This window comes from Cucumis melo, chromosome 6 (assembly GCF_025177605.1).
Source record: "Cucumis melo cultivar AY chromosome 6, USDA_Cmelo_AY_1.0, whole genome shotgun sequence".
NCBI classification, from domain to species: Eukaryota; Viridiplantae; Streptophyta; class Magnoliopsida; order Cucurbitales; family Cucurbitaceae; genus Cucumis; species Cucumis melo.
This window is the reverse complement of record NC_066862.1, coordinates 33,870,722-33,897,876: the sequence shown is the minus strand read 5'-3', so window position 1 is coordinate 33,897,876 and position 27,155 is coordinate 33,870,722. Positions and strand designations below refer to the sequence as shown.

General features: G+C 31.9%; 1 protein-coding gene and 2 long non-coding RNA genes across 7 annotated transcripts in view; all 3 read left to right on the top strand.

The window, feature by feature from the left end:
* The window catches only part of LOC103501611 (polyubiquitin 4-like), a 127,502-nt gene that overhangs the window by 97,310 nt on the left and 3,037 nt on the right, over window positions 1-27,155 (top strand). The window contains exon 3 of the mRNA XM_051085711.1: window positions 5,623-5,848. Within this exon, the coding sequence (XP_050941668.1) occupies window positions 5,623-5,848 (226 nt within the window). The remainder of the gene's footprint in view (window positions 1-5,622; window positions 5,849-27,155) is intronic.
* On the top strand, window positions 886-2,939 carry LOC103501610 (uncharacterized). 2 transcript variants are annotated; one of them, XR_007821469.1, is made up of 5 exons: window positions 886-1,202; window positions 1,319-1,364; window positions 1,827-1,915; window positions 2,560-2,628; window positions 2,716-2,939. It is a non-coding gene; the product is annotated as an uncharacterized LOC103501610 (long non-coding RNA). The 2 variants fall into 2 exon arrangements; XR_007821470.1 differs by lacking the exon at window positions 1,319-1,364.
* LOC107992328 (uncharacterized) lies at window positions 24,148-26,952 on the top strand. Of its 4 annotated transcripts, none has more exons than XR_007821466.1 (6): window positions 24,148-24,479; window positions 24,582-24,679; window positions 25,217-25,554; window positions 25,777-26,151; window positions 26,304-26,380; window positions 26,500-26,952. It is a non-coding gene; the product is annotated as an uncharacterized LOC107992328 (long non-coding RNA). The 4 variants fall into 4 exon arrangements; XR_007821468.1 differs by having other exon boundaries at window positions 25,516-25,554; window positions 26,255-26,380; window positions 26,500-26,949; XR_007821465.1 differs by having other exon boundaries at window positions 25,516-25,554; window positions 26,500-26,948.

The window sequence follows — 27,155 nt, the reverse complement described above, 5'->3', positions numbered from 1 at the left end:
CTTGACAAAAGAAAAGTAAAGTATACTATCTTACTTGACACGTAAATAGAGTCAAATATATTATCTTACTTGACACGTAAAATGTTCCAAGTATACTATCTTACATGACACGTACAAAGCGTCAAGTGTAATATCTTACTTGACGCGAAAATGATGTCAAAAAATATAATACTTGACGGTTTTTTAGTGTCAAGTAATGAGACTATACTTGACAGTCGATCACTTGACGCTTTTTAAAACGTCAAGAATAGGTTTACTTGACATTGTATTAACGTCAAGTAAACCAATTTTTGTAGTAGTGTTATTTCGTTAAAGAATTAACAAAATTCTAATAACAAATATCAAAATAAGCTCCTTTAAAAATTTAAAGACTAAGGCATACGTTTTTTAAAGTCATAGAATAAAAATAGAATAAGATACAAAATTTAGAAACCAAAATAGAATTTGAACGTTAATTTAACGGTCTAGAGGATTTATAGCACTAAGAAAGTTAGAATATCAAATTACTTCACAAACAAATACGTGACATAGGTGCCTAGACAAATGGTGTCACATTATTCTCCCCCATTTTATTGGTGTTTTTTAATTATGGGAAATTGCACTAGGTGGCAAAATAAGATCCAAGTCATCAATTTTATTAATATTGAAAATATGGAAATAATAATTAAAAATTATTCATCACCTAAAATAAAGGTAAAATAACGTTAATGAATTTTCTTTAATTCCAAAAGTACCCCTAAACAAAATATAGAGTTTATTCTCCCCATCTTCTTTGACCAATCAATTGTCCCTCACCCCAACCCCACTCTCAATTCCTCTCTCATATACGACGTTTCCACTAGCTCCACAAATACTTTGTCAATCTTCATCTTGAAATCCCTCCACACGACCTCCTTCTCCTCATCGAAACTGTAGCGACCTCATTGGGGTCAAATGTTTCACCTACCGCAACTGCTTCATCACTTTCCCTCCTCCAATGTTTCTCATTCTTCTTCCCGTTCCACTGCTTTGACTCTCATTCCCACTCCTCATTCTTCTTCGCTATTTCTCAAAAACTTTTCTTCTTTGTTTCTCAACCCTATAAAATTGACAAGATTTTGACAAGCTCCAAGATTTCGTCCAATCCAACACTCCAACATTGTACTAATTGTTTTCTTCTCTAAGATTTTTTTATTCTTCGACTTCATTTGCACAAAATTAAGGTTCTAATTTAAATTTTCTGCACTGATTTAGGTTTCAACTTAATTCTAATTTCCATTTTTATGTACTAATTTTAACACATTTGAATTTTTGTTTTTATTGACTTCATCCATGACAGGTATGCTAGTGTAACCCTCTTTGTGAATCAATCGACCAATCATATTGTAATTGATACAATTTGTAGTTTCTTTTCCTTTATGCTTGAGTAGTGAAAATAATTGGTAGGTGATGATGGAGTCAAATAACAAACTTAAGTGTTTTGATCAACTGTTACTAATATTCTGTAGATAAATTGTGTTCTCCGCTATTCGTATAGGAACACTTTGTTAGGTTGACTTTCTCTTTATTACTTGTTGGTACATTGTGAAATTTTAGTTTTATCTGTTTAATTTTTTAATACTGATGATGATGTTAGATATTGATTCTGCCCCTTATTTAGCACACTTTATCTGTATTATTTTTCCTCCCTTAATTTTGTTTAATTTAGTTCCAAACCTAATGATTTTGAAGGCGATTTTAGTGAGGGAATGAAAAGTGAAGTTTTACCACTTACAGTTTCATTGTTGCACTATTATGATAAAGTATATATATATTGATATTTCTCACATAACTTCTTATGGTTATAGGCACTAGAAATATGGGCTTCAATGTCAGTTGGAAAAAATGAAAACGACGTGTTTATGTGGGCACGCTACCACCAACAGCCAACGAACAGGTTTTTGCACCTTATGTCACTCTTGTTTAATATTTTAAAGTCTCAGTCTTCCCATATTTTCTTGTCAAAAGATCACCATTTGTGCATCCAATTGCAATTCTTTAGCAAATTTAGTTTGTGTAGATTTTGGTTTCTAGTAATATTTTAATTCTTCATTGCCAAGTGTAATATCACTCTATTCATAGAAAAATTTGAAGAACTTATCATTCTTGGCTATGTATTCTCCCCCTTTTTCATTCCCAGTTGTTGATAACCTTGGCTTTTTACTGTTCATTTTCATGTTTTGTAGCTATTTACCTGAGGCATACTGGAAATATTTTTCATGTAATAGCCAATAGGATGCCATTTTTATTATTTATTCACAAAGTTCATTTGTTGTTGATAGTTTGTTGCCATATTTTTCAGTCAGGTTATGGCAAGGAGAAAATACCGCTGGCCTTGGTGTGGTGTTTTTTCTTTTAAAGATTTTTTAAAAAAATCTTTGTGATATGTGGTTTGCTTGCTTTGAAAGACCTTTTTTTTTCTTAAATAAGTTGGTTTCTGTTTTTTATATTTTTGTTTTGTTTGTGATATGGGTACTTAGTTACGTAGGATTCGGTTGTGAGGACTTCCAATTGTGTATTTGTATATTTTTTTTGCTTCAGTAGAGGCAGCTTGACATTGAGTTTAGGGAATTTGCTAATGAACAGAGACAGTGATGAACAGAGACAGAGGTAACAGTATTCTCTAAAGTTAATATATTGTACGACATTACCAAATTCTCTAACGTACGTTTAGCTTTGTTTTGATATTGTTTGTAGAATGATTGAAGTTATATCGGGTTGAAAGCTGAGCGATTGTGTAGATAGCCAGACGATCGTTGAAGGTTGAAGATTAAAGATTGAGAAGACGTTTAGAATTTTTCTTATTTACGTCTTGTTTTAGGATCTTTTTTCATGTATTGTTGTAGAATGTATATATAAACACAATATTAAGTTTTCATTTTGTGTATACAAATGTAAAAGATAAATATTATAGTTTCTAAAATAATATTAATTTTATTGATTTGTTGGAGCGAGAAAAAAATATTTATCTATATGGATTCAATGTTGGTTTATAAAAAATGAACAATAATACAACAATTAAATAAATATAAATTTCTAAAAATGGACAAAAACAAATCTCTAATGTCTGTTTTAAACTGACATTATTGGCCTCTTTAATGTCGATTTTAAAATGACATCATAGTCCTATCGACATTAAAGGGCTTCAATAAAACTATCAAAGATGTCGGTTCAAAACTGACATTAAAGACCTTTAATGTCAGTTTTAAACCGACATTAAAGGGCTTCAATAACACTATCAAAGATGTCGGTTGAAAACTAACATTAAAGGTCTTTAATTTCGTTTTAAAACCGAAATTAAAGAGGCCTTTAATGTCGTTTTTGAATCGACATTAAAGGCCTTTAATAACGCTCGCAAATATGTCGGTTGACAAAATGTCGGTTTTAAACCGACATTAAAGGTCCAATTTCTTCTAGTGAAGCTAAATATGAAAGAGCCTTCATACGGAACATCCACACTAAAGGTAAATATAGCAGCATGAGAGCTCCTTGGAGATCCATCATAAAGAGATTGAACTAGTTTGATAAAAAAAATGCACATGGAAAATAAATAACGGCAACAATCTTTCTTTCTGGCATGGAAAATGGAATGACAAAAGTCCTCCGATCCTAATGAAAGCTTCCCAAGACTTGGGAAGAAGCGGTCTGGCATAATGTCAAAGGTGCTTACTGATCTCTGATCCAACAAAAGGAGAGAACAAATTGAATTGGGCATTAAATGGTAACAAGGATTTTACTGTTGCATCAACAAAAGATGCCCTCCACAAGAAAATTCAAACAAACACAAACTCCATTGACAGTCACTTCCTTGACCTGCTATGGAAATCTAGGCTACCCAAAAGATGCAAGTTCTTCGTTTGGTCCATTAAAATAAAGATGCATTAATACAATGGACACTTTACAAAAGGCTGTCAAATTCCTGCCTCAATCCTAACATTTGCTTCCCATGCAATCAGATAGTGAAGACTTGAACCATCTTTTTCTAAGATGCAAAGTTGCACAACGGAATAGACTCTCTCATATGCAAGGTTAAATTTTGGCACAGATGGCTTTAACAATTTTTCCATAGCTTTCGACGATATGAAGCAAACAAATAAAAGAAATATCATTTCTCTTAATGCGAGGATTGTTATGCTCTGGACATTGTGGAAAGAAAGAAACAATCGGATATTAAGGAACTTTGAAAGAAGTTTGACAAATTCTTGGGAGGACATGAGTAGCCTAATAGGTCTTTGGTCTAGCTAGCAGGTGTTCAGCTTTTAAGAACTATAATCTATCAACTATTTCTCTAAACTTCAGAGCTTTGTTAGACTAAGTTTCTATCAAGTCTATTCTCAAGCCTTTGAAACATTTTGTAACATTGTTGATAAATAAAATTGTGGGTAATAGCCATAGTAGTTTTATGATAAGAAAAAAAAAAGAACATCAAAAAGTAATCAGATAATAATCAGATAAAAATCAAATAGCAATCAATATCATTGATAATTAGTATTAATCAAATGACAATCCGATAACAAGGCGACGGTAATTTAATGCAGTTCTGCATTTTTAACTATAAGAACATTTTGGTCATTCGTCTATTTCAATTGGACCTAGCTTGTTAATTTATCTTTTCTGCAAATTTTAAAATGTTGGATCATGAGCTTTATTTTCATTTTATATTTTATCATGTGTGTAAGTGCCCCTTTAATTAATGAATATTTTAGTAGTTACCTTTTTACGTTGCAAATTTTATAACTAAACAAACTCTCAAATCTTCGCATCCCTAATTTTCCAAATACCAGCTGATATTAACATACCAATTTATTTAATGTCAAAGATCGAGGAACTAAAAAGAAAAGTTTTCAGTAAAAAAATTATATTTTTAATCTCTAGTTTTGAATTGTATTTGATCATCTAAGTTTTGGTAAATTTTCGATCCTTGAGTTTTGAATTTGATTTTTAATCTAGTTGCCATCATTTTAAAATTTACGCTTTTAACTCCTATTTGTAATATTTTAATATTTAAGGACTAAATGGAAATTAAATTCAAAATATAAAACTAACACTCTAACAACTTTTTAAAATTTATAGCCGGATTGATAAAATATTGGGTTAATTACTTTTTACAAATGGTAATCCTTGGCAAAAGGAAAAGTAAATATTACTTGTCTTTGATGCATTTAATCAATAGACTCTTAATTAACACCAAATTAACAATTTCGTTTTCCAAAGAGTTAGAGAAACCAAAAGGCATGTACAATTTCGTTTATGAAAGTTAGTTCCTAAAATAATAAAAAATAAACACCCAATCGTTTTCTTCCACAAACATTAATTAATTACTAGAGAAAAAGCACTCATCACAGTCTATCTTTACCACTATAAATATATCATCTCTCTTTCAAAAGCAAATCGATCACTCAAACAAAATTATACAAATCAATCATATCATAATATTTCAAAGGTAAACCCATTTGAATTTCGATGATTAAGATTTAAGGCATAAAATTGTGTTAGATATTATATTAAATTAATTTTCGTCTACAAATTTAAGTTTTTGGATATTTATTAATTTATTGAACTAAGTAAGTTATGTTTAATTTGTGTTCAAATTTTAATAACAATTGCAGATGTTTGTGAGGACGTTTGACGGGGAGAAATTTAGTTTAGAAGTCGAACCAACGGATACGATCGCGGATGTGAAGGATCAAATGGAAGCTCTTAACGAAGTACCCTCTGATTCTCAAAGGCTACTTTTTGGTGGCAAGACTCTTGAAGATCATAAGGCTCTTGAACATTATAATATTGAGAAAGATTCTACACTGTATTTGATTTTTCGTGTTTATGGCGGCTGTTGATTTAGTTTTAATTAACACATCTTTTGTTTTCTTTATTATTGTTATTAAAAGCCTATACCTACAGTTATTAAATAAATTACGTTCTTTTATACTATTCTCTTAAAAACTCTTTTCTCTCTCAACCATCTTATATTTTATAGGAAGGTTAACTTTTTTTCATAGAATTAAGGGGGAGATTTGAACCAAGAACATATAATTGTAGGTGTTGATCTTAATTAGTTGGTTTCTTGAATAAATAATCTTTCAAGCTTTACTGAATTTTGTTTCAATTACATTGGACATGTGGTTTATTGATTTTTTTTATTATTATTGATGAGACATTGCAGTTATCGCTAATAAGTAATCTCTTATATATTTTTTTGTATTTTATAATTAGAAATAAGGAATGTTTTTATTACTACTTTTTGCTCACATTAATCCTTTACTTTTTATGACCTAGATTCTATATATTCAAAACTATTTCTTTTAAAATTAAATTATTGAACATTATATTTTGGTTTTGTTTTAAGAATAAAATGGAAACCAGGGTATAAAACCAAACTCAACAATTGATTTTATAATATAGGCAACAAAAAACTTACGTTGAATAAATGACAAAAAAACAATTAATAGTTTATTTTTTCTGAGAAATTAATTCTCACTTGGTTTCTCAGTTTCTGAAAGGAACATTTTTAGTCATTCAATTTTGAAAAGTAGATTTATATAGTCAACATTAGAAAATAATAAAAATTAAGGTGTTAATGTAGTAAATGGTCAAACAACTAATCCAGAACACTTTAAACCTATTTTTTAAAATTTAGGACTAAAAATATCCATTTTAAAAACAGACAAACTATCTATATATCAAAAGAATTTGTTTATTTCTTTTGTTTTTGTTTTTTTTTATTTATTTATTTATTTATTTATTTTTTTTCCAACTTTCGTATTTTAAAACGGTTTTTGGAAAATGTTTTAAAATGGTTTTTTCTTAGAACAAAAGTATCCTTTTTTTAACATCTTCTTAAATTTTCAAATTTTTGATATACCCTCAATTAAAAGTTCATTTAATTCTCTTCGATTTTACCTTTACCTACTTACATTAACATAAAATAAAGTTTCAGAGCTACAACTTCAGTTCGAAACCTTAAAATATACACTTTTTCATTTTGAGTTGTACATGCTATAATTGAACGTCCCAATTTTAGAAGTTTTACTTATTTTTCTTTCCATTTCGGTCCCCTTCTACACAAAAGAAATATTGGTTTTTTTCTGTGATTTCTTTTTTCATTCACGTAGGATAAATTGATTTTTATGTAAGATACATTTTTCTTTCATTCACAAAGGATACAAATATGTAGGATACATGTTGGTGTATAGCAAGAGAAACCGAAAGACTTGAAGCAGCAACATGAAGTCTTCTTCTTCTTCTAGCTTCTACATGGAACCAAGACAAACCGGAGAGACTAGTAAATAAATCGTGATGGATGTAATCCAGTTTAGGCAAGCGAAAGACACACTACATGAAATCACAATACACATCGGGAGTTCCCTATTTTTCACGATGGCTTGCAAATTGTTGTATCTCCCAACGCGTACATGCACATCATTGGGAGATACAACCTCGTATTTAAAATTCACAACATCTCTCATGAGATGTTGTAAAAGTGGTGTCAGGAGATCTCCGAATACTTCCGACGTAGCTCGCTAGACATCAAGCATCCCTACAACTTGCGATGACTAAAGATGCTCGTGGAGAGTATGTCTTATCGCCCAATAATGTACGTATACCAACAAGTCGTCGATTTGAGCCCATGTAACTCCATTAATTACCTCGTGATCTAGCAATCTGATTGATCCCACCTAAGGTGGTATCTTGTTATGAGAAAACACACATTTAGTTATTGTTGTACTATCTGTTGTACTGTGTGTTAGTAACGGAAATAATAACTATGGAAACATATAAAAGCACAAAAAACACATCAAACTTTGGTAACCCAATTCGATGACATAGTATCTACTTTTGGAGGCTATTTAAGCCAATTAAAGATTGAAGAGGATCACAAATACATTACTTATAAAGAATCAACTATCTCAAACCATGGGACTTTCACGAGATAAACGTTTAGGCTCCCCCTAAACCACTTGATGTATGAACAATAATAAATGAGATCTAGACTCCCTCTAGATCATATGCCAATGCCACAAACAAAGTGTTCAATACCACACACAACCACATAAACTGAGTATTTCATAGATTAAAAGACTTTCTCAACACATAATTCTGTTGCACGTTTATCATACTTTTAGGTCTTCAACCTCAACAACATCACACAACCACAAGCTTATATTTTTTTAGGTCACATGTCGGAAAAAGAAAAAAACCAACCACATCAATTTATTAATAAATATTAACCAATATTTATTAATAAATATTAACCAATATTTATTAATAAATATTACCAACTTGAAAGAATATATGGCAACAAACATAACCAACATAGTATCTTTATTAATAAATATTAGTCATACAATTATTAATATAGATATTAACTATATTGTAAATTAAACTCCAATTTTTGCCTGTAATAAAATAAGCCAACAAACATCAATAACATGTTAAATTTTTTTGAAATATATGGGACCCATGTTGACATATTTTTGCCTCTCTCTTGGGACTCTACACCTCCATTCGAGCTCCCCATCCTCATCAATAGGACATCAACAATTTGGTATAAAATTATCCATTTACCATATTAATTCATGTTTACTTCGCAATAAAACGTATCCATTTTTTCTGGAAGGATATACTCTCTATCCTCTCCCTTCGGAAAAAGCTCGAAACACACTCCTCTTTCATCTGAAGACCAAAAAGAACCCAAACTTTATCCGACCCTATACGCATTTTCTCTCTCTATCATAACTCTTTCTTTCCATCCCTCATTTGTTCTTTCTTGTCATTGTCTATCACTGCGGTTAGACATTAACTTTTTTTGTATTTGAAAATATTTCATCTGTTTTACGATTATAAACAATTACTCAATAATATACTTTGAATTGCATTTTCAATGAATCTTTTGATACACTATTGATACATCAATGTCATTGATAAAATAAATTTAGTATGAGCATTGATATTACCATGGAAACACCCTAGGATCATACTTGAAAATGAGTCTTTTCGTAATGATTATTGATTTACTAGTGATACACCAACATTATATCTTAGCAAAAATACATTTTCATCCATAGGTTTCAAAATCGTACGTTTCACTCTTAGTCCTCCAATTTTGAGTTTGATTTCAATTTCTTCTATAAATTTTAAATTTAAATTTGAGAAATTTTCATAAATATATAGCAAACATGTAAAATATTTATGGCTCGTGTAACAAAATGAAAAAGTCTACGAAGTTGGCCATTTTTTAAAAATATTCAAGGTTTGTCATTCTCTTTTATAGTCTTTCTTCTCCTCTTTCTTTGCGATCTTTTTTCTTTCCATCGTCTTTCTTCTGTTTCTCTTCTTCTTCTTTTTTCCAAATTGTTGTTTGGTTCAAAATCGTGTATCTAATATAAAAAAAAATCTATTTTTTTATTTTTTTTTTCAAACTGTTATTTGGTTTTTTCAAATCATGCACTAAACATAAAAGATCTTGAAAAAAATGTTGTTTAGATTTGGCCAAATCTAAACGACCATGTACAAAAAAAATAGCAAAATCTAAACGATCGTATACCAAAGAATATTTAAAATATCGTTTAGATTTAAGTAGCCAAATCTAACTGATTTTATTAAAAAAAAATCCTATAGTCAAATCTAAACGATTGTATACTAAAAGAATCCTGAAAAAATCATTTAGCCAAATCTAAACGATTGTGTATTGGAAGTCTTGACAAAATATCATTTACATTAGGCTGCCCAAATCTAAACGATCAAATCTAAACGACCGTGTAGTCAAATTAAATGATCATGCGTAGAGAAACTTGAAAAAAAATGTTTAGATTTGGCTATCCAAATCTAAATGATCGTGTACCAAACAATAGCCAAATCTAAATAATCTTGTACCGAATTAAATATATTACGTGTTTTATTAATGGTGTGGTTGATGAAGCAGTTTTTGGTATTTTTCATTGTATGCTTGTGGGCTTTTCCGTTTTCGAAATTGTTTTATACAATGTAAATATTTTGCTGCTTTGCTATATTTTTTAAAAGACTATCACTAAAATAGTAAGCTAAAATATCATGTGTAAATGTCATTATACAGTGTAAGTGTCATTAAAAAGTAGGCTAAAATATACATCCATAAAATGTAAATGTTCATGCACAGACTCTAAATCCGGAAGCTTTAAAATACTAGATGTTTTTGAAGCAAAAACACAAGACATTTCAAAATGTAAATGTTCACGGACAAAACTTGTTTATACATCACACCATCCAAGAACGTTTACTCGTTATTTATCAAACCACGTTCCTTTTGTTTCGATCTCGTTCTGGAAGCTTGTAACCCCTCAACCATGAACGCAGGAATTTTGACCCCTTCTCAATCCACCTTCAATCCATTTCCATTTGGCTCTAGAAGCTTGTAACTCATTGAAAAGGGTATACAATCATTTTATCCAGGACCAACGTTTTTTGGAGCAAAATGAGGATTTAGGATCATGGAAGTACGTAAGAGCTTACCATAGCCTTTTATAGGCATTTTTGGAATCACCATCACATTTTTCTTTGTCAAACCTACCCTCCATTCCTTTCCATCTGCATCTTGCATGTTTTTTTCTTTTTCTTTTCGATCTTGTTGTTCTTGGTTGAAATAGCAGCATCTTGAAGCACATTTAAGAGAGAGAAATGTTCGAGAGGAAAACTATGGAAATGCTAAACCTAATGGTTTGAGAGCACGGGTTTAAAAAGAATATGAAGGATCCGAAAATGAAGAGCTTTTTTGTGAAAGGCTAATAAATGCAAATGAATTGATTATTTACAACACACAAATTCTTCACATGGTCTCCACGTGGCTTTAAATGATCGTGCTGCTAATAATTCATATCGTGACCATGATAAATGTAAATAATCTCGTAGTTAACCTAAAGCGATTAAATGTAAATGTTTAACAAGTATAAAATAAATAAATGTTTTGAATAAAGGCTAATAAATGCGAATTGATTAGGTACAACATGCAAAAACACCAAACTCTTCTCATATGACTGAAACTAAAATATGGTCTCCACATGGTCTTAATCCCTCAATCTTATAACTGAAATGGCTTTCTCTAACTGCACGATAAGGGTAAACGATCGATTAAGAACATGCAATAATCTAGACTTTACTGTCATCTAAACAATATCTTATTTAAATGTAAGCGATCATACATTTATGTTAGTCATAAACGATCATGTAGTGTTCTATAAATGAATGTTTATGCAAATAAAGGATCTGATAATAAAATCTAAACTATCGTTGATTTACATGTAAAGATCGTGTTGTTAAACCTACACAATTGTGCTAGTAAATCTAAACGATCTTTTTATACGTTGTACATAATGGAAATATTTGTTAAACGATCGTGTATTTATGTTAAAACAATCTTTTAGTAGGTCTAAACAATGTTATCATTACACACTAGAAGAATTTTGGTCTTTAATGTCACTTGGCAACCGCCATCTTTGTGAGCGTTATTAAAGGCCTTTAATGTCGATTGGGCTTTAATGTCGGTTTAAAAACGACATTAAAGGCCTCTTTAATGTCGGTTAAAAACGACATTAAAGGTCTTTAATGTCGGTTAAAAACGACATTAAAGGTCTTTAATGTCAGTTTTCAACCGACATCTTTGATGGTGTTATTGAAGCCCCTTTAATGTCGGTTGGGCTTTAATGTCGGTTTAAAAACGACATTAAAGGCCTCTTTAATGTCGGTTTGTCAGTTTTCAATCGACATCTTTGAAGATGACTTGATGGATTTATGGAACAAAATACATAACAAGGATTGAAGATGACTTGCATTCATATAAGCAAACGCAAACGCAACGTGTAAAAATATGAAAGGAGGCAGATAGCTAGCAAAACAACCCATCTAAGACAATTGAGATTCAAAAAAGAGGAAGCACCTGAGGTTTCCAATAATTGATTACAGCTTGAACTTCTCTGCACGATTCCTGCATCCATACAAGCGATCTACTTTAGTTCTAACTCAAATTCCCCAATCAAATGAATTCCAAAAGGGTTAAAAGCTCACTGTAATCGATACTTTTTCCCCAATATCGTCCAAAATTTCAAGAACCAAATGCCACAAATACAAGACAATTTATCACAATTGAAAATCAAGAAGTTACTTGATAAACTATTCATCCTCTTAAGTTTCTCACCCGTACATCCAATGATTATTCAAAATCAACCATCATATCAACATACAAAAAATACAAAATGTCAATACGAACGACAACAATACAAGAAACATCAACGTATCTCTGGCCATTGCAGTTTAATTACTAATAAATAGACATTAATTCAATCCAGTGCATTAATCTCGAGCTTTTTCCTTCCCTATTACGGTGCAAAATCATTCAAAAAAACAAACTACCTAGAGCTTAAGTAACTCAATCATGCCCCCAAATTGCCACTAAGAAACCCAATAGAAAACAACATCCAGACTAGGAATTGGCAGAATAATAAGCCAAATTTGTTGACTACGAGTAAGCCTCCTAACGTCGAACAGTAATAAGAATAAGAAGTGATAATCAAACAGTTCAAAATAAATCCCATTCTTACCGATGCTTGCGGAGTATGCCGTAGAGGTAGAAACGGTGACGAAGGGAGAGAGCGAGCTTGTAGAGAGAAGACGCCATGTAAAGGAAGGGGATGAAAGAGCGATGCAGATGAGAGAGGTTAGCATGGTCTCTACTGTAAGCAATTTTGATCACTGTCTTCTTCAGGTTCTCCATGAGTGGATGAAGACTTGGAAGCTAATGGAAAGAGAGAGGGAAAATGAGAATTTTGGTTTGATGGCTGTAAGAGGAAAGAGCACGCGAACCAAGTGAAGGCCGAGCAAACCAATCGAACCCACTTTGGCCTAGTCTTGCTTGCCGAACCAACCGAACCAAATCGGTTCTGATTTGGTTTAAATCAATTGCACTTATCTGAGGAAATTAACCTTACGTTCTGAATAACCATTGTATCCTATTTAGTTATCACAAGAAACAAGATAAAAAATTTTATCGTCTTACCTGTACACAAAACGGTAATAGTTGTGGTTTAAAAATCAAGAGTGTTATTGGTTTCTTTTAGTAAACTGACGCAAGGGAATGTTTAAGAATCACAAAAATACTCGACTAATACGACACCATAATAAGGTTATGTGTATGCCATGAATCAAGGGGGTATTGTTTTTCTAGATCTATAACTCAAGTGAATCAATAGTCTTAGGACCTGAATGCTAATGGTGCTATCCATTTTTAAATTTAGCTTAAGATGTGACTTCTTTAGTCGTCGATGCACAAAAAAAAAATGTAGGGTTGAAAGTACCAACATAAAAGAAATACAAAAAATACCAAAAAAAAAAAGAAAAGAAAAAAAAGGACTACAATGGTTTCCAGTTAAAACATTACAAAAAAGATCTAAATGTACAAACCTAAGCTAATATGTTGTGATGCGGATCATGGTGCAAAGGAGTTACTGTCCCAGGTGGGCCAAACCAAGCGTTAAGCGATCTTAACTCTCCACCCCCGATAGAACAATAATCAGGAATACAAATATCCTTCCTGAGCTCATTTATCTGTCTTTAAAGAAAGAAAAGTATTGAGTAATATTTCAAGCATGAAGCGCCACAGGTTAATACTAGATTTCTTCAAATCCCCTACTGCCAGATAACACACAAAAACATGCATTCATACATATACGTAGAGATGCACATTAATATATCTAACATCTGGTTAGTTCTTTGAAGAATATAAAATGCTAAACAGATAATATCAGTACATACCTGGTCAAATAATGGATGTTGAGCAAGATATGTAATATCATCGGAACGATCATTAGACTGAATCCTGCTAAGAAATTCGGAAAATGTAATAAGCTCTTGTTTCCATTCTGGACGTAGATAGTTCTTCCCAACCTGAAAAGCATAAAAGCTTTACAAGTCTTCAGTTCAAAGGTGGAAAATCTATCAATTCCAATATCAAGTCAGCAGGAGAGACTGTAGGAGTTAAGCTACAATAGAAAGAAAAATGATAAAAATAGATAAACAACAAGAAAGAAAATAAACATCTCAAAAAGGAAAATTATATATTTGCTATTCCAGTAACAATAAACTTGTCCTTAATTTTCTAAAAAAACTTTAATAGCCAATTTAGGACACATATTCTTAAAATCCAAGACTGTTCAACGTATTGATAATAAACAAATGAACAAATAAATAGATCACCTCAACTGGAAATTTACGGCCACCGGCAACCTTTTGCAGGTAATCCATGTTCTTCCACTTGGTCCTAGCTGGCCAATGAGCCATACCATCACTAATAATAACAGGGAAGCCCGGTTGGAAATATTCACGCAATAATCCCTCCAGCTTTATATATGGTGCAAAATATCAAGCTTTAGAGAAATGAGATGTATAGTTGCACCCGAAGAAGGAGAAGAAGAAAATGGTGAAATTGTTTTCAAAAACCTGGAAGAAATCGAAATATCAAGCAGGGAGAGAGTCGAAGATGGAGGCAGAGAGAGAATCGGAGAGGGCGGTGGCAGGGAGAGAGTCGAACGGACGAACGAAATGTGAAGGATCTGATACGCATTTTTGGAGAGGTGGAACACGGCAGTGAACGCGGACGGACGGATGGTGAACACAGCACAAGTGAGGGATCTGGTGTAACTTGTAATTTCGAAAGGGGCAGAGACACACCTAGGGCTTTGAAGAAGTTAACGGTGCGAATGAGAGACTTGTAAGAAAATTTGGAGAGGTCGAGAGACGGAAGATTGCAAATAATTGCGAAGGAATTTTTGTTGCGAAGGAAATTTGGTTTTCGGGGCATTGTATTTACATGGTGGTTTTGAGAAAAGGGTAAAGTAAGAGAGAGAAAAGCTTTAATTTTTTATAAAATAAAAAAAATAAAAAATAATAAAAAAGAGCTTTAATGGCGGTTCTAAAAAAGTAGGATGTTTAATGTCGGTTTTAAATCGACATTAAAGCTCTATCTTTAATGTCGGTCTAAAACCGACATTAAACATCCGCCTTTTGAAAACCGACATTAAAGCTCATTTTTCATTTTTTTCACCCGACATTAAAGGCCAAATTTCTTCTAGTGACATCTGAATAATCATTTAATAACATTTGAATGATGGTCTGTTTGTTATAAACGATCATGCGGTGTTCTATAAACAAATGTTTATGTAAGTAAACGATCTAATAATAAAATCCAAACGACTAAACGAACGTTTATATTCTTTATTTTAAACGATATTATTGTTTTACAATATGTTGCCACGTGTTATTGTTTAACAAGTGTAATACCAAACAATATTCAAACGTGTACAATTCCTTGAGTTGTTGAATCTCACTCTCCAAGTGTAATATAGAGAAATATTCAAACATGTACAATTCCTTGAGTTGTTAAATCTCACTCTCTATCTCTTTCGACTCCTCGATTGTTTCCTTCCACTTTCCAAATCCTTTAGGATCAACCTCAATCTTATCGTGGTCAACCCTCAAAAACTCGTATTTACTTTGGAGAAACTCATATTCTTTGTTCTTGCTCTCAATCTTCTTCCTCATCTTTACTTCTTTAGAAACCAAAACCTCCTCACCCATAAATTTTCATGTTGCCTAGTATACAATTAATTTTAACAAGGACTACTGTTTTCTGGAATTTAAGAGGTTTAGGATGAAGAAAATATGTAAGAGCTCACCATAGTCTTTTATAGACATTTTTGGAACCACCATTACAATTTGATTTGTCAAACCTACCGTCTGTTTCTTTCCATTTGCATTTTGCACGTTTTTTCCTTCTTCTTTTCAATGTTGTTGTTCTTAGTTGAAATAGCAGCATCTTGAAGAACATTTTAAGAGAGGAAAATCTTCGAGAGGAAAACTTTGGTAACATTAAACCTATTAATTAGTTTGAGAGCACAGGTTTAAAAAGAAGATGAAGGATCCAAAAATCAGTGAAAGGCTAATAAATGAAGATTAAAGATTGAAAAACGAAGAGTTTTTTTATGTTAATCTGTGAATGGCTAATAAATGCGAAATGATTATGTACAAAACACAAAAACCCCAAATTCTTTGCAAGGTCTCCACGTGCCTTTAAACTATCGTGCTGCTAATAATTCATATCGTCACAGTGCCTATAGACGTAAACGATCTCGTAGTTAATCCAAAACTATTAAATGTAAATGTTTAACAAGTATAAACCAGAGAAATGTTTTAAATAAAGGCTAAGAAATGTGAATTGATTAGGTAGAGCGAAACTCTTCGCATGGTCTCCACATGGCCTTAATCTCTTCATACGGTTGCCACGATAAACATAAACGATCGCTGGTCTTTAACCAACACTATCAATATTCTACAACTTTAATCGATCGTGCTGTTAATAATTTTGAACGATCATGTAGGATATTATTTAAACGATGCTTTTAATCGTTTTACATGTAAATGATTGTACTAGTAATTCTAAACGATCTTGTATTGACATGTAAACGATCGTGTTGTTGAAGATACACAATCATGCTAGTAAATCTAAATGATCCTTTTATATATTTTACATGATAGAAATATTTGTTAGATGATTATGCATTTATGCTAAAACAATCTTTCAGTAGGTCTAAACGATGTTACCACTAAATGTGAATGATCATTTAATAACATTTCAACGATTGGTCTGTTAGTCATAAAAGACAATGTGGTGTTCTAAAAACGAATGTTTATGTACATAAACGATTTGATAATAAAATCTAAACAATCTTTGATTTACATGTAAACGATCGTGTTGTTTAACCTACACGATCATGCTAGTAAATCTAAACGATCTTTTTATACATTTTACATAATGAAAACATTTGTTAAACGATCGTGCATTTATGTTAAAACGATATTTGAGTATATCTAAACGATGTTATCATTAAATATAAATGATCATTATATAACATCTGAACGATTGGTTTGTTAATCATAAACGATCATGTTGTATTCTATAAACGAATGTTTATGCAAATAAAAAATATGATAATAAAATTCAAACGATCTAAACAAATGTTTGTATTCTTTATTTTAAACAATTGTTTTTCAATATTTTTCCACATGTTATTGTTTAACAAGTGTAGTACAATTCCTTGAGTTGTTGAATCTCACTCTACATCTCCTTCGACTCATCGATTGTTTTTTTCACCTCTCAAATCATTTAGGAACAACCTCAATCTTGTGTTGGTCGACCATGGAAACACGAGTAAGATTGTCTAGCCTCAGAAACTCGTATTTACTTTGGAGCAACTTATATTTTTTGTTCTTACTCTCCATCTCCTTCCTCATCGTTACTTCTTTAGCAACTAAAACCTTCTCTGGTTCTGTTTCGACCACCAAAAAAATTATACTGTCATTTTAACCAGGAACGGTGGTCCTGGTTAAAATGATTACATACCTTCTTCGATGAGTTACAAACTTCCAGAGCGAGATGGAAATTAATGCTTGGTGGCTTCAAAATGAAGTAGGTAAAAGCTTACCATAGTCTCTTATAGACATTTTTGGAATCAAAATCACATTTTCTTTGTCAAATCTACCGTTAATTCCTTTCCATCTGCATCTTGCACGCTTTTTCTTTCTTCTCTTTTCGATCTTGTTGTTCTTGGTTGAAATAGCAACATCTTGAAGCACATTTTAAGAGAGAGAAATGTTCGAGAGAAAAATTTTGGAAACCTTAAACCTAATGGTTCGAGATCACAGGTTTAAAAAGAAGATTAAGGATCCAAAAATCAGTGAAATGTTAATAAATGAAGATCAAAGATTGGGAAACGAAGAGTTTTTTTGTGTTAATCGGTGAGTAGGAACAAATGCGCATTGATTATGTACAAAATGTAAAAACCCCAAAGTCTTTGCATGGTCTCCATGTGGCCTTAATCTCTTCATACGGTCTCCACAATAGACGTAAACTATCATTGATATTTAACCAACACTATCAATCTTCAACATCTTTAAACAATCTTTTGCTATTGTTGTTAAACGGTAATAAATGTGAATTAATTGATTATTTACAACACGCAAACTCTACGCATGGACTCCACTTGGCTTTAAACTATCGTGCTGCTAATAATTCATACTGTCACCACGATAGACGTAAACGATCATGTAGGATATTATTTAAATGATGTTGTTATACATTTTATATATAAACAATGCTGCTATACAAGTTACATGATAGTGAAGGATATTATTTAAACGATCGTGTAGTATGGTGCAGTTATACTTTTAAACGATAGTGTTGTTGAATCTAAACGATCGTGATAATAAATGTAAAGATCCCGTTATACGTTTTACTGGATGATGTAGGATATTAAGAGTGGAATGAAATAAAAATTACTCGAGTATAAAACAAAGAAATCTTCGAAAGGTAAAATGTACAGATTTGAAGCTTTACAAACATTGTAAATCGCCTCTAAAATATTGAGAAATTTTTAGGTCAAATGATGGAAAGGAATAAATGTATTCTTGAGTTGATATTCTTCTTTTGTTCTTCTTGCTATTTTCTTTTTGCTTTGAGATTGGTTGTCTCCATATCATTTTTGAAACCTTTGGCTTTTTTTAGTCACCACCATTTGTTTTCTCTTTGCTTTTCTTTAATTTTTCTTTTGTGTCCTTTTATTTCCAGTTCTTCTGTTGCATCTTCTTCACTATCATTAGTGTCAATCTCTACTTCGGTTTTCTTATTATCAATATCATCATCTTCATTCAAATTTTATTTCCCTTTTCTTGTATCTTCTTGATTTTGTTCAGCTTCAACTTTGTCATCCTGCACTACTACAAATATGGGTTTTAACGACGCAAGTTTTGCGTCATAAAGACTTTCAACGATACAATTTTCGCGTCATTGAAGCCACTGTCAAGAAAGGCTATTTAACGACACTTTGAAAAACGTGTCATTAAATATGCTTAGATGACACCAAAATTGTACCATTACCTTTACCTTGACGCAATAAATATGTCATCGTTATCTATAACTCGACACTAATATATTGTCATCAATACCCTTATATTGACGCAAATCATGTGTCACTGTTATCTATACTTTGATACTAATATATTGTCATTAATAATCTTAGATTGACGTTTTAAATGTGTCATCGTTATCTATTACTCGACACGAATTTATTGTCATTAATAACCTTATATTGACGCTTTAAATATGTCACTGTTATCTATACCTTGACACAAATATATTGTCATAATACCCTTACATTGACACTTTAAATGTGTCACCGTAATCTATCACTCGACACAAATATATTGCCATTAATACTATTACATTGACAATTTAAATGTGTCACTGTTATCTATCACTCGACACCATTATATTGTCATTAATACTCTTATAATGACGCTTTAAATGTGTCACCTTTCAATATAACTCGACACTAATATATTGTCGTTGTAAATATTTCGTTACACAAAATTGTTGTCAAGAAATGTGCTTTAACGACACTATTTCTGTTTAATAAAGGCTTATATGTCGACACATGTTTGGTGTCGTTATTCTTCATTTTTTCAACACATATTTTTATGTCATATATTTCTTCTTTAAAAAAATCAAATACTAAATTTTAGCATTACCCACATATGTTTAGAAAGATATTTATATTGATAATAAAAAATATAATTTACATTATCGGTAAAGATTTTACAGTAATCCAAAAGATAAATTTACTGTAATATTACATGCATGTGTGACCTTATTTAATCAAACTGACGCATAAATGAGAACTTGATCGATACCATGGTCCATGGATTCTTCAACTACCTGCAAATTTGAAGAAAATGAACCTTAGCCAACATTCATTACCGAAAATGCATAAGCATAAGCATAAGCATTAAGTACATGCCAAACAAAAATTACATTCTTAATAAGCAGACCAATAAACTTTTCAAAATAAGCGTCCAAAGTTCATACATCCAAGGTTTTTGTGACAGCTTTTTGCAGTCATTGATGCAGCAGTCATGGAAAGTATTTTATGACAGTTGTATAAACTGTCACGAAATGTTGTTTCAATGACATATAATACCTGTCACGAAAGAACTTTTTTTATGACTGATTATAACTGTCATTATTTAGTTACGATGACAGTTAATAACTATCACAGTTTACATTTTATGACAGAGTATAACTGTCATTATTTATTTTCGATGACAGTTAATAACTATCATTGTTTATATTTTATGACAGCTTATAACTGTCATAGTTTACATTTTATGACGGAAGATAACTGTCATTGTTAATATTCTATGATTGATATTAAATGTCATTATTTATCATTTATGACACTTTTTAACTGTCATCATTTTACTTACCATGACTTTAATTAACTGTCAATAAAACTTTTTCGATGACAGTTTTATTTTTCAATTTAAATGTCATAGTTGTGTTTTTAGTCACTTTTTTCAAAAGCCCTATTTCTTATTGAATTATGTATTTGTTGTCGTCCTGCCATTACACATACCATTACATACCAATACAATAACAAATGGAAAAAAGGTGAACGCTTTAATAGAAATAAACACACTTACTAATATTGCTTTAATTGTTAGTACAAATGTTTTTTTATACGAACAAACTATTTTAAATAATTACATTTAAACAAAAAAATTTCCTACCAAACCTATAAAAAAGGCTATACATCAACTAATTGGCGTATCCATGGTTTCATTGCTCCAATGGATTGTGGCAAAACCTAATAAGAAAAGAAAAGGAAAAAAAATTATTCAACAAGACAACACATTCACCCACATAAACACATCACATTCACTTCATGATGAACAACACACTTCAACAACATAGAACACATACACACTTCAAATATGTTTGCCTATTCAACCATAACATGATTGAGTACATACCCTATAGAATGCCATAGGATTCCCTTTTGCCTTGTTAAGACCTTTGTCAACCTAGCAAAACCAAAAAGAACACACTTCAAGATCAACAACACTTCAAGATCAACAACACTTCTTTATCTACAACACTTTTTTATCAACAACACACTTCAACAATAATTACATATACACTTCAAGATCAACAACACTTCTTTATCTACAACACTTTTTTATCAACAACACACTTCAACAATAATTACATACACACTTCAAGATGAACAACACACTTCAAGATCAACAACACGTCTTTATCTACAACACTCATTCAAGATGAACAACACACTTCAACAATAAATACATACACACTTCAAGATCAACAACACACTTCAAGATCAACAACACACTTCAAGATCAACAACACTTCTTTATCTACAACACTCTTTTATCAACAAGACACTTCAACAATAATTACATACACACTTCAAGATCAACAACACTTCAAGATCAACAATACTTCTTTATCTACAACACTCTTTTATCAACAACACACTTCAACAATAATTACATACACACTTCAAATGGGTACATACTTGTGCTTCTGCAATGCATCCTTCAGGTCGATTTCTATTACGAACAAAACTTTTCAACACTTTCATGTATCTTTCAAATGGGTACATCCACCGCAAATATACAGGAACACAAAGTTTTACTTTTCTCACAAGATGAACAACCATATGAACCATAATTGTGTAAAAAGAGGGTGGAAAATACTTCTGAAGATTACAAAAAGTCATAACTATATCTTCTTGCAATGCATCAAGCTCTGATACGGAGAAACATTTAGCACAAATCGCATTGAAGAAAAAACACAGTCTACTTATAGTGTATCTCACATTCTTCGGTAGGATTGGACGTATTGCAATTGGAAGCTATTGTTGCATTAAAACGTGACAGTCATGCGATTTAAGGCCATTAAGTTTTAAGTCATTCAAAGAGACAAGACTTCTAATATTTGATGAATATCCTTCTGGAACTTTAATTTCAGCCAAAGTCTTACAAAACCGATACTTCTCTTCTCTTTACAATGTATAACATGCTGCAGGTATGTAAGTTCTATTACCTGTAACCATTGGTGCCAATTCTGGTCTTATATTCATCTCCACTAAATCAAGTCTACTATTCATCCCATCTTTACTTTTTCCTGGTAAATCAAGCAATGTTCCTACTATATTCATGCATACATTCTTCTCAATATGCATTACGTCCAGACAATGTCGTACATGCAAGTTCTTCCAATATGGTAGTTCGAAGAATTCTGATCTTCTTTTCCAGTAGTCATTGCCACCTTCGTTATTATTCTTGCCACACTTCTTCCCAGAAGAAAAAATCATTTCTTTAGTTTAAAGTAGATGGCCTCTCCTGACAAAGGTTGTGGAGGCTTTCCATGCTCTTGCTTACCATCAAAATTCTTTTTCTGTAATCTATAAGGATGATATCTTGGCAAATATTTCCTGTGTCCCATGTATACATTTTTTTCCATGTTGTAGTCTGATTGAAGTAGTCTCTTCTCCACATATTGGACAAGCCTTAAAACCTTTGACAGTACACCCACATAAATTACCCTTCCTTGTTACGTAGTGCTTCGAAGAACGGAAACAATTTATTTTAGTAGTTAATTCATGAGTTAATTCTAATAAATATAACAACCGACAAAATATTTACGATCTATGTAACAAAATGAAAAAGTTCATGAAGCTTGCCATTTTTTAAAAATATTTCAGGTTTGTTCTTTCTTTTTATCGTCTTTTTTCCTTATTTTTTTTCTTTCCATGGTTTTTTTCTCTTCTTTTTATGCAATTTTTCAAATATTTTTGTTTTCTTTTTCTTTCAATCTTGTTTATTCTTCAATTTTGTTTTTCCTTTCCATCATCTTTTTCTCTTCTTCTGCAATTTTTTATTTTTTTTACAAACTATACGTTATTTGGTACACGGTCATTTACCAAATATAAAAGATCTATTTTTTTTAAAAAAAAAATCAAACTATTATTTGTTGTTTAAGATCGTGTGTAAAATATAAAACACTAGAAGAAATCTAGTCTTTAATGTCGGGTGAAAAAAGTGAAAAATGGGCTTTAATGTCGTTTTTCAAAAAGCGGATGTTTAATGTCGGTTTTAAACCGACATTAAAGATAGAGCTTTAATGTCGGTTTAAAACCGACATTAAACACCCTGCTTTTTTTGAACTGACATTAAAGCCCATTTTTATTTTATTTTTATTTTTTAAATTTGTAAAAATTCAACTTTCTCTCTCTTACTTTACTCTTTTCTCAAACCCTCCTACACACTATTTTTCATCTTTCTCAAATTTCTTTCACCCTTCTCAATCATCTTTCTCAAATTTCTTTCACCTTTCTCAATCTCATCACTTTCTTCCCTCTCTTCTTCGACAGCTGCCGCCACCACCATCAGCATACATCAGATTCTTCCATCCCTGTCGTCGTCGTCAGTTTCTTCCATCCCTTTTTGAATATGTAATGTGTTTGTTTGTGTTTCTTTTGCTTTGGATCTATTTGTCGTCCGCATCCCTAACCTCTTTTTAATGGGAAAACTGAAGTGCTCACAAACCAAGAGATTTGGGACCGATCTTGCACAAAAACCCGTCGGAACATCGCTACCTTGTCGGAACATCGCTACCTTGTCGTAAGATCAGCCCCGACGCACCGTAAGCCTTCCTCAAAGGTCATGTTCATGGGCGTGTCCTAGAAAAACCTTCTTCTGCTTCATTTTTTATCGGTATTTTCTTTTCATTTCCTTCGTTTGGAACTAACTTGAATCATGTTTCGTTGATGTATTTGGAATAGATTTAATTCTTGTTGCTAATTGAAGTGTGGTTTCTGGGTTTTCGTTGAGGCATAACTTGCTTCATCAAATCGGAAGTTTCAAAAGAGAAAAGAAGTCTCTCTGTCTCTTTCTCTCTTCTGTAGTTTTCCTTGATAATGGTGGGATTGGGTTACTTTGAACTGTATTAAACATTCATTATTGAATACATTGATTTAGCCTATGAGTCATACTTTGTGTTTCCTTACTTGGTTCTAAATGATGCTTTTTGTAAAAAGGAAACAAGAAACTGAAGATTGAAGAGGCAGAATCCAAGCCACTCTTTTAAATGATTGCCTTAGGGTATAGATCCTTATGGATTCTATTACACATTCTAAATGTCTGATATTTTTGTTGCTGTTGCACATTACTGCAACTACTTACCTTTGTGAGAAATATTCCAATTGCTCTTCATTCTTTATTTACAATGCCTTAAGTTTGCTGACGAACTGGTCAAATCGAATCAATATAAAGGCTAAATTGATTGTCCCATCCCACCACAATTTGGTTGGACCGTAGTTGATGTATTCACACGATTTATATGCAGTATATGCTATAATTTTGGATTTTGGTTCCCATGATGTTAATGCCATGTTGATTTGGCACAGGGAAAATATGAGCAACAGTATGAGAGTACAGAAGAATTCAAGCAAGAGCTAAAATTGAAGGTTCGAGAAATATTAACAGAACAAGAATGGAGGAGGAGAAAGATGCAGATGAGGGTATGCAGGATGCTCAGATAATTTTATTTTCCTCTGGATTCTTTCGAATTCTAATATTTGGGAAGGATTGTTCATAATCTTTATTGCTTTTCTTGCATATAGATTTCTGAGGAAGAAGGCAGATTGAAGAAAGATTTCTGAGGAACAATATTCTCGCTTACTTCTTGGTTTTCTCTCGCATCAATGTCCTCTTAATTGGGGTTAGTTCCTTCTAAACCTTTCTCTTTTCTAATCTTTTATTTATGAATTTTCCCCTTTCTTCATTCATCTTTTCACTCTATCCTTAAAGTTTAAAGTATGTACTTCATTCATTCCTTAGTTTTTATAATTTTTCTTTCTTTTTTTAATAAACTGTTTATTCTGTCATATCATCGTTTGGGTTGTTTGCATTTTGCTATTTCCATAGTCTTTATTTCAATAATACACATTTGGAAGATGGATTTAGTAATGAAAAATAATGGACTCTAGTATTCTCATTATTATTCTGTTGGGTAATTCCATTAATTTCTACTTTCTTTCTGCTCTGATTTGAGATTTTCTATGTGGGGTTTCTTTATTTTAATGAATGGAGAGTGCATTGGGGCGTAACCCCACCTTCGAACCCAAAGCCCATCTGCTCATTCATAATAGCCATCTCTTTTGGATTTCTCATTTCTTAGTTTTTAGTTTCTTGAATATTTTTGTTTAATGGGGTTGTTTGAAAAATCTGTAACTTTTGATATCTGATTTTGTGTCAGATAATGGGGAAATAGATAGGGAGAAGAAGAAGAAGGTGAACCTTTTAGCTTTGTCAACTTAGAGGAGACAATTGTTTAATACCCATTAGATATCTTTGGGAATGTCAGGGAAAGGTCCATAGCTTTGTGCTAGGCCTGAAACTTTCCCAGTGAGAGGAATTTATTGCAATGGCTTAAAATGGGAGGCTCTTCTCATCAGCTGCCTTTTATTTTTCCATAAAGTTTAATATTGGTAAGTTACAACAAACCCACCATATTTCTAATCCCAAAAGAATCTGGTACTGTATTGTCATTATCAGGTTTCAAGCTGGAGAGATTTTATGAAGGGTGGAAAGAAGGTAAGTTTATTATATTTTTGTTAAATAAGTTGGTTTCTATTTTTTACATTTTTGTTTTGTTTTTAACCCTTGAAAATTTTAATCATAAACACATTTCATTAAATACTCTCTAGCTTCTGAACTTTTTTCAGTTTTTTACCCTTGAATACTCTTTGGCAAGCTCAAAGCCTTTTGTCTGTTGGATGATATTTTAGTTACCGATAATGTGTATTTTGCTTGCAGGGTGGTCAGATTACGTAGAATGCGTGAAGTGAATCAAGAAGTTGTCCTCCTATCTTTATGGTTAAAGACATTAACTTCTAAAGTTATTGTATTTAGGAATTGTAGACGAAAATTTCATGAGCTAGCTCAACCTTATTTTTTGCACTTTTTAACTGGAAGGGTGCATCTAATTCTTTTACTCTTAAAAGCAACTGCCTTCTGGATCGACTGAGTCTAATTAATTTATTACTTTTTCTATAAACTAGTCAGATTTATTTTCATTCTTTTTGGTTGAGAACCAAACAGGCTGCTCATAGGCTAAAGATTTTATTTGGATTAGCTGGTTTTGAAGGTACTGAACTTCATGGAAATCTTACCCAAGTTCAACTTCTTGATGTGAGTGATTTCCTAATAACATGTTTATTGTATGAATAATTTAATTAAGACCCTCAGTTTCCCCTTCTGCATGCTGATCATTATTTGATTTTGTTATGTATAGGCCTTGGAACTTTTCAAGAAACAACAAGTTTATTTTCTTATTTCTACAGATGTGGCTGCTCGGGTGCGAACTCTCTTTGATTTTGTTTCTTGTCTTGTAGATACAATATAGTTGAGAAAAAATCAGGTACATTAATTTTACTGATATGTTTTTGTGGCAATTTATCTATGGTTGAAATGTTGTGTAGGGACTGAATATTGAACTTATGTATTGGACTATAGAGTTGAACCTTTTGCTTTGCTTAGGATTGGATGGAAAAAACTATCGTGCTTGCTTTGGCCACCGGACAAAAGAGATTTAGTGTAACTTTATGCAAGTTTGTTGAGAAATATGCTGAAATATTGGCAAGTCAAGGACAGCTAACAATGGCACTAGAATCGATGTCCTTTTCCTTTTCCTTTTCCTTTTTTCTTCTTTTTTCAATTTGATTGATGGAGGTATGTTATGTTTTGTGGAACAGGACACTCTAAAATCTCCACCTTCAGAGGCTAAGACAATGAAGAAGGCAACTCTAGTGAGTGTGTGGGTGACAACGCTTTTTTATATGTTGTGTGGCGCTGCTGGCTACACACCATTCGGGGACATGGCACCGGGAAACCTACTCACTGGGTTCGGGTTCTATATATAAATATAATATTAAGATTTCATTTTGTGTATGCAAATGTAAAAGACAAATATTAAAGTTTCTAAATAATATTAATTTTATTGATTTGTTGGCCTGAGAAAAAATATTTATTTACACGGATCGACTGTCAATTTATAAAAAATGGAAAATAATGCAGCAATTAAATAAAAATAAATTTGTAAAAATGGATCCAAAAACAAGACTTTAATGTCGTTTTTAAACTGACATTATTGGGGATCTATAATGTCGGTTATAAACCGACATTGTTGGCCTCTT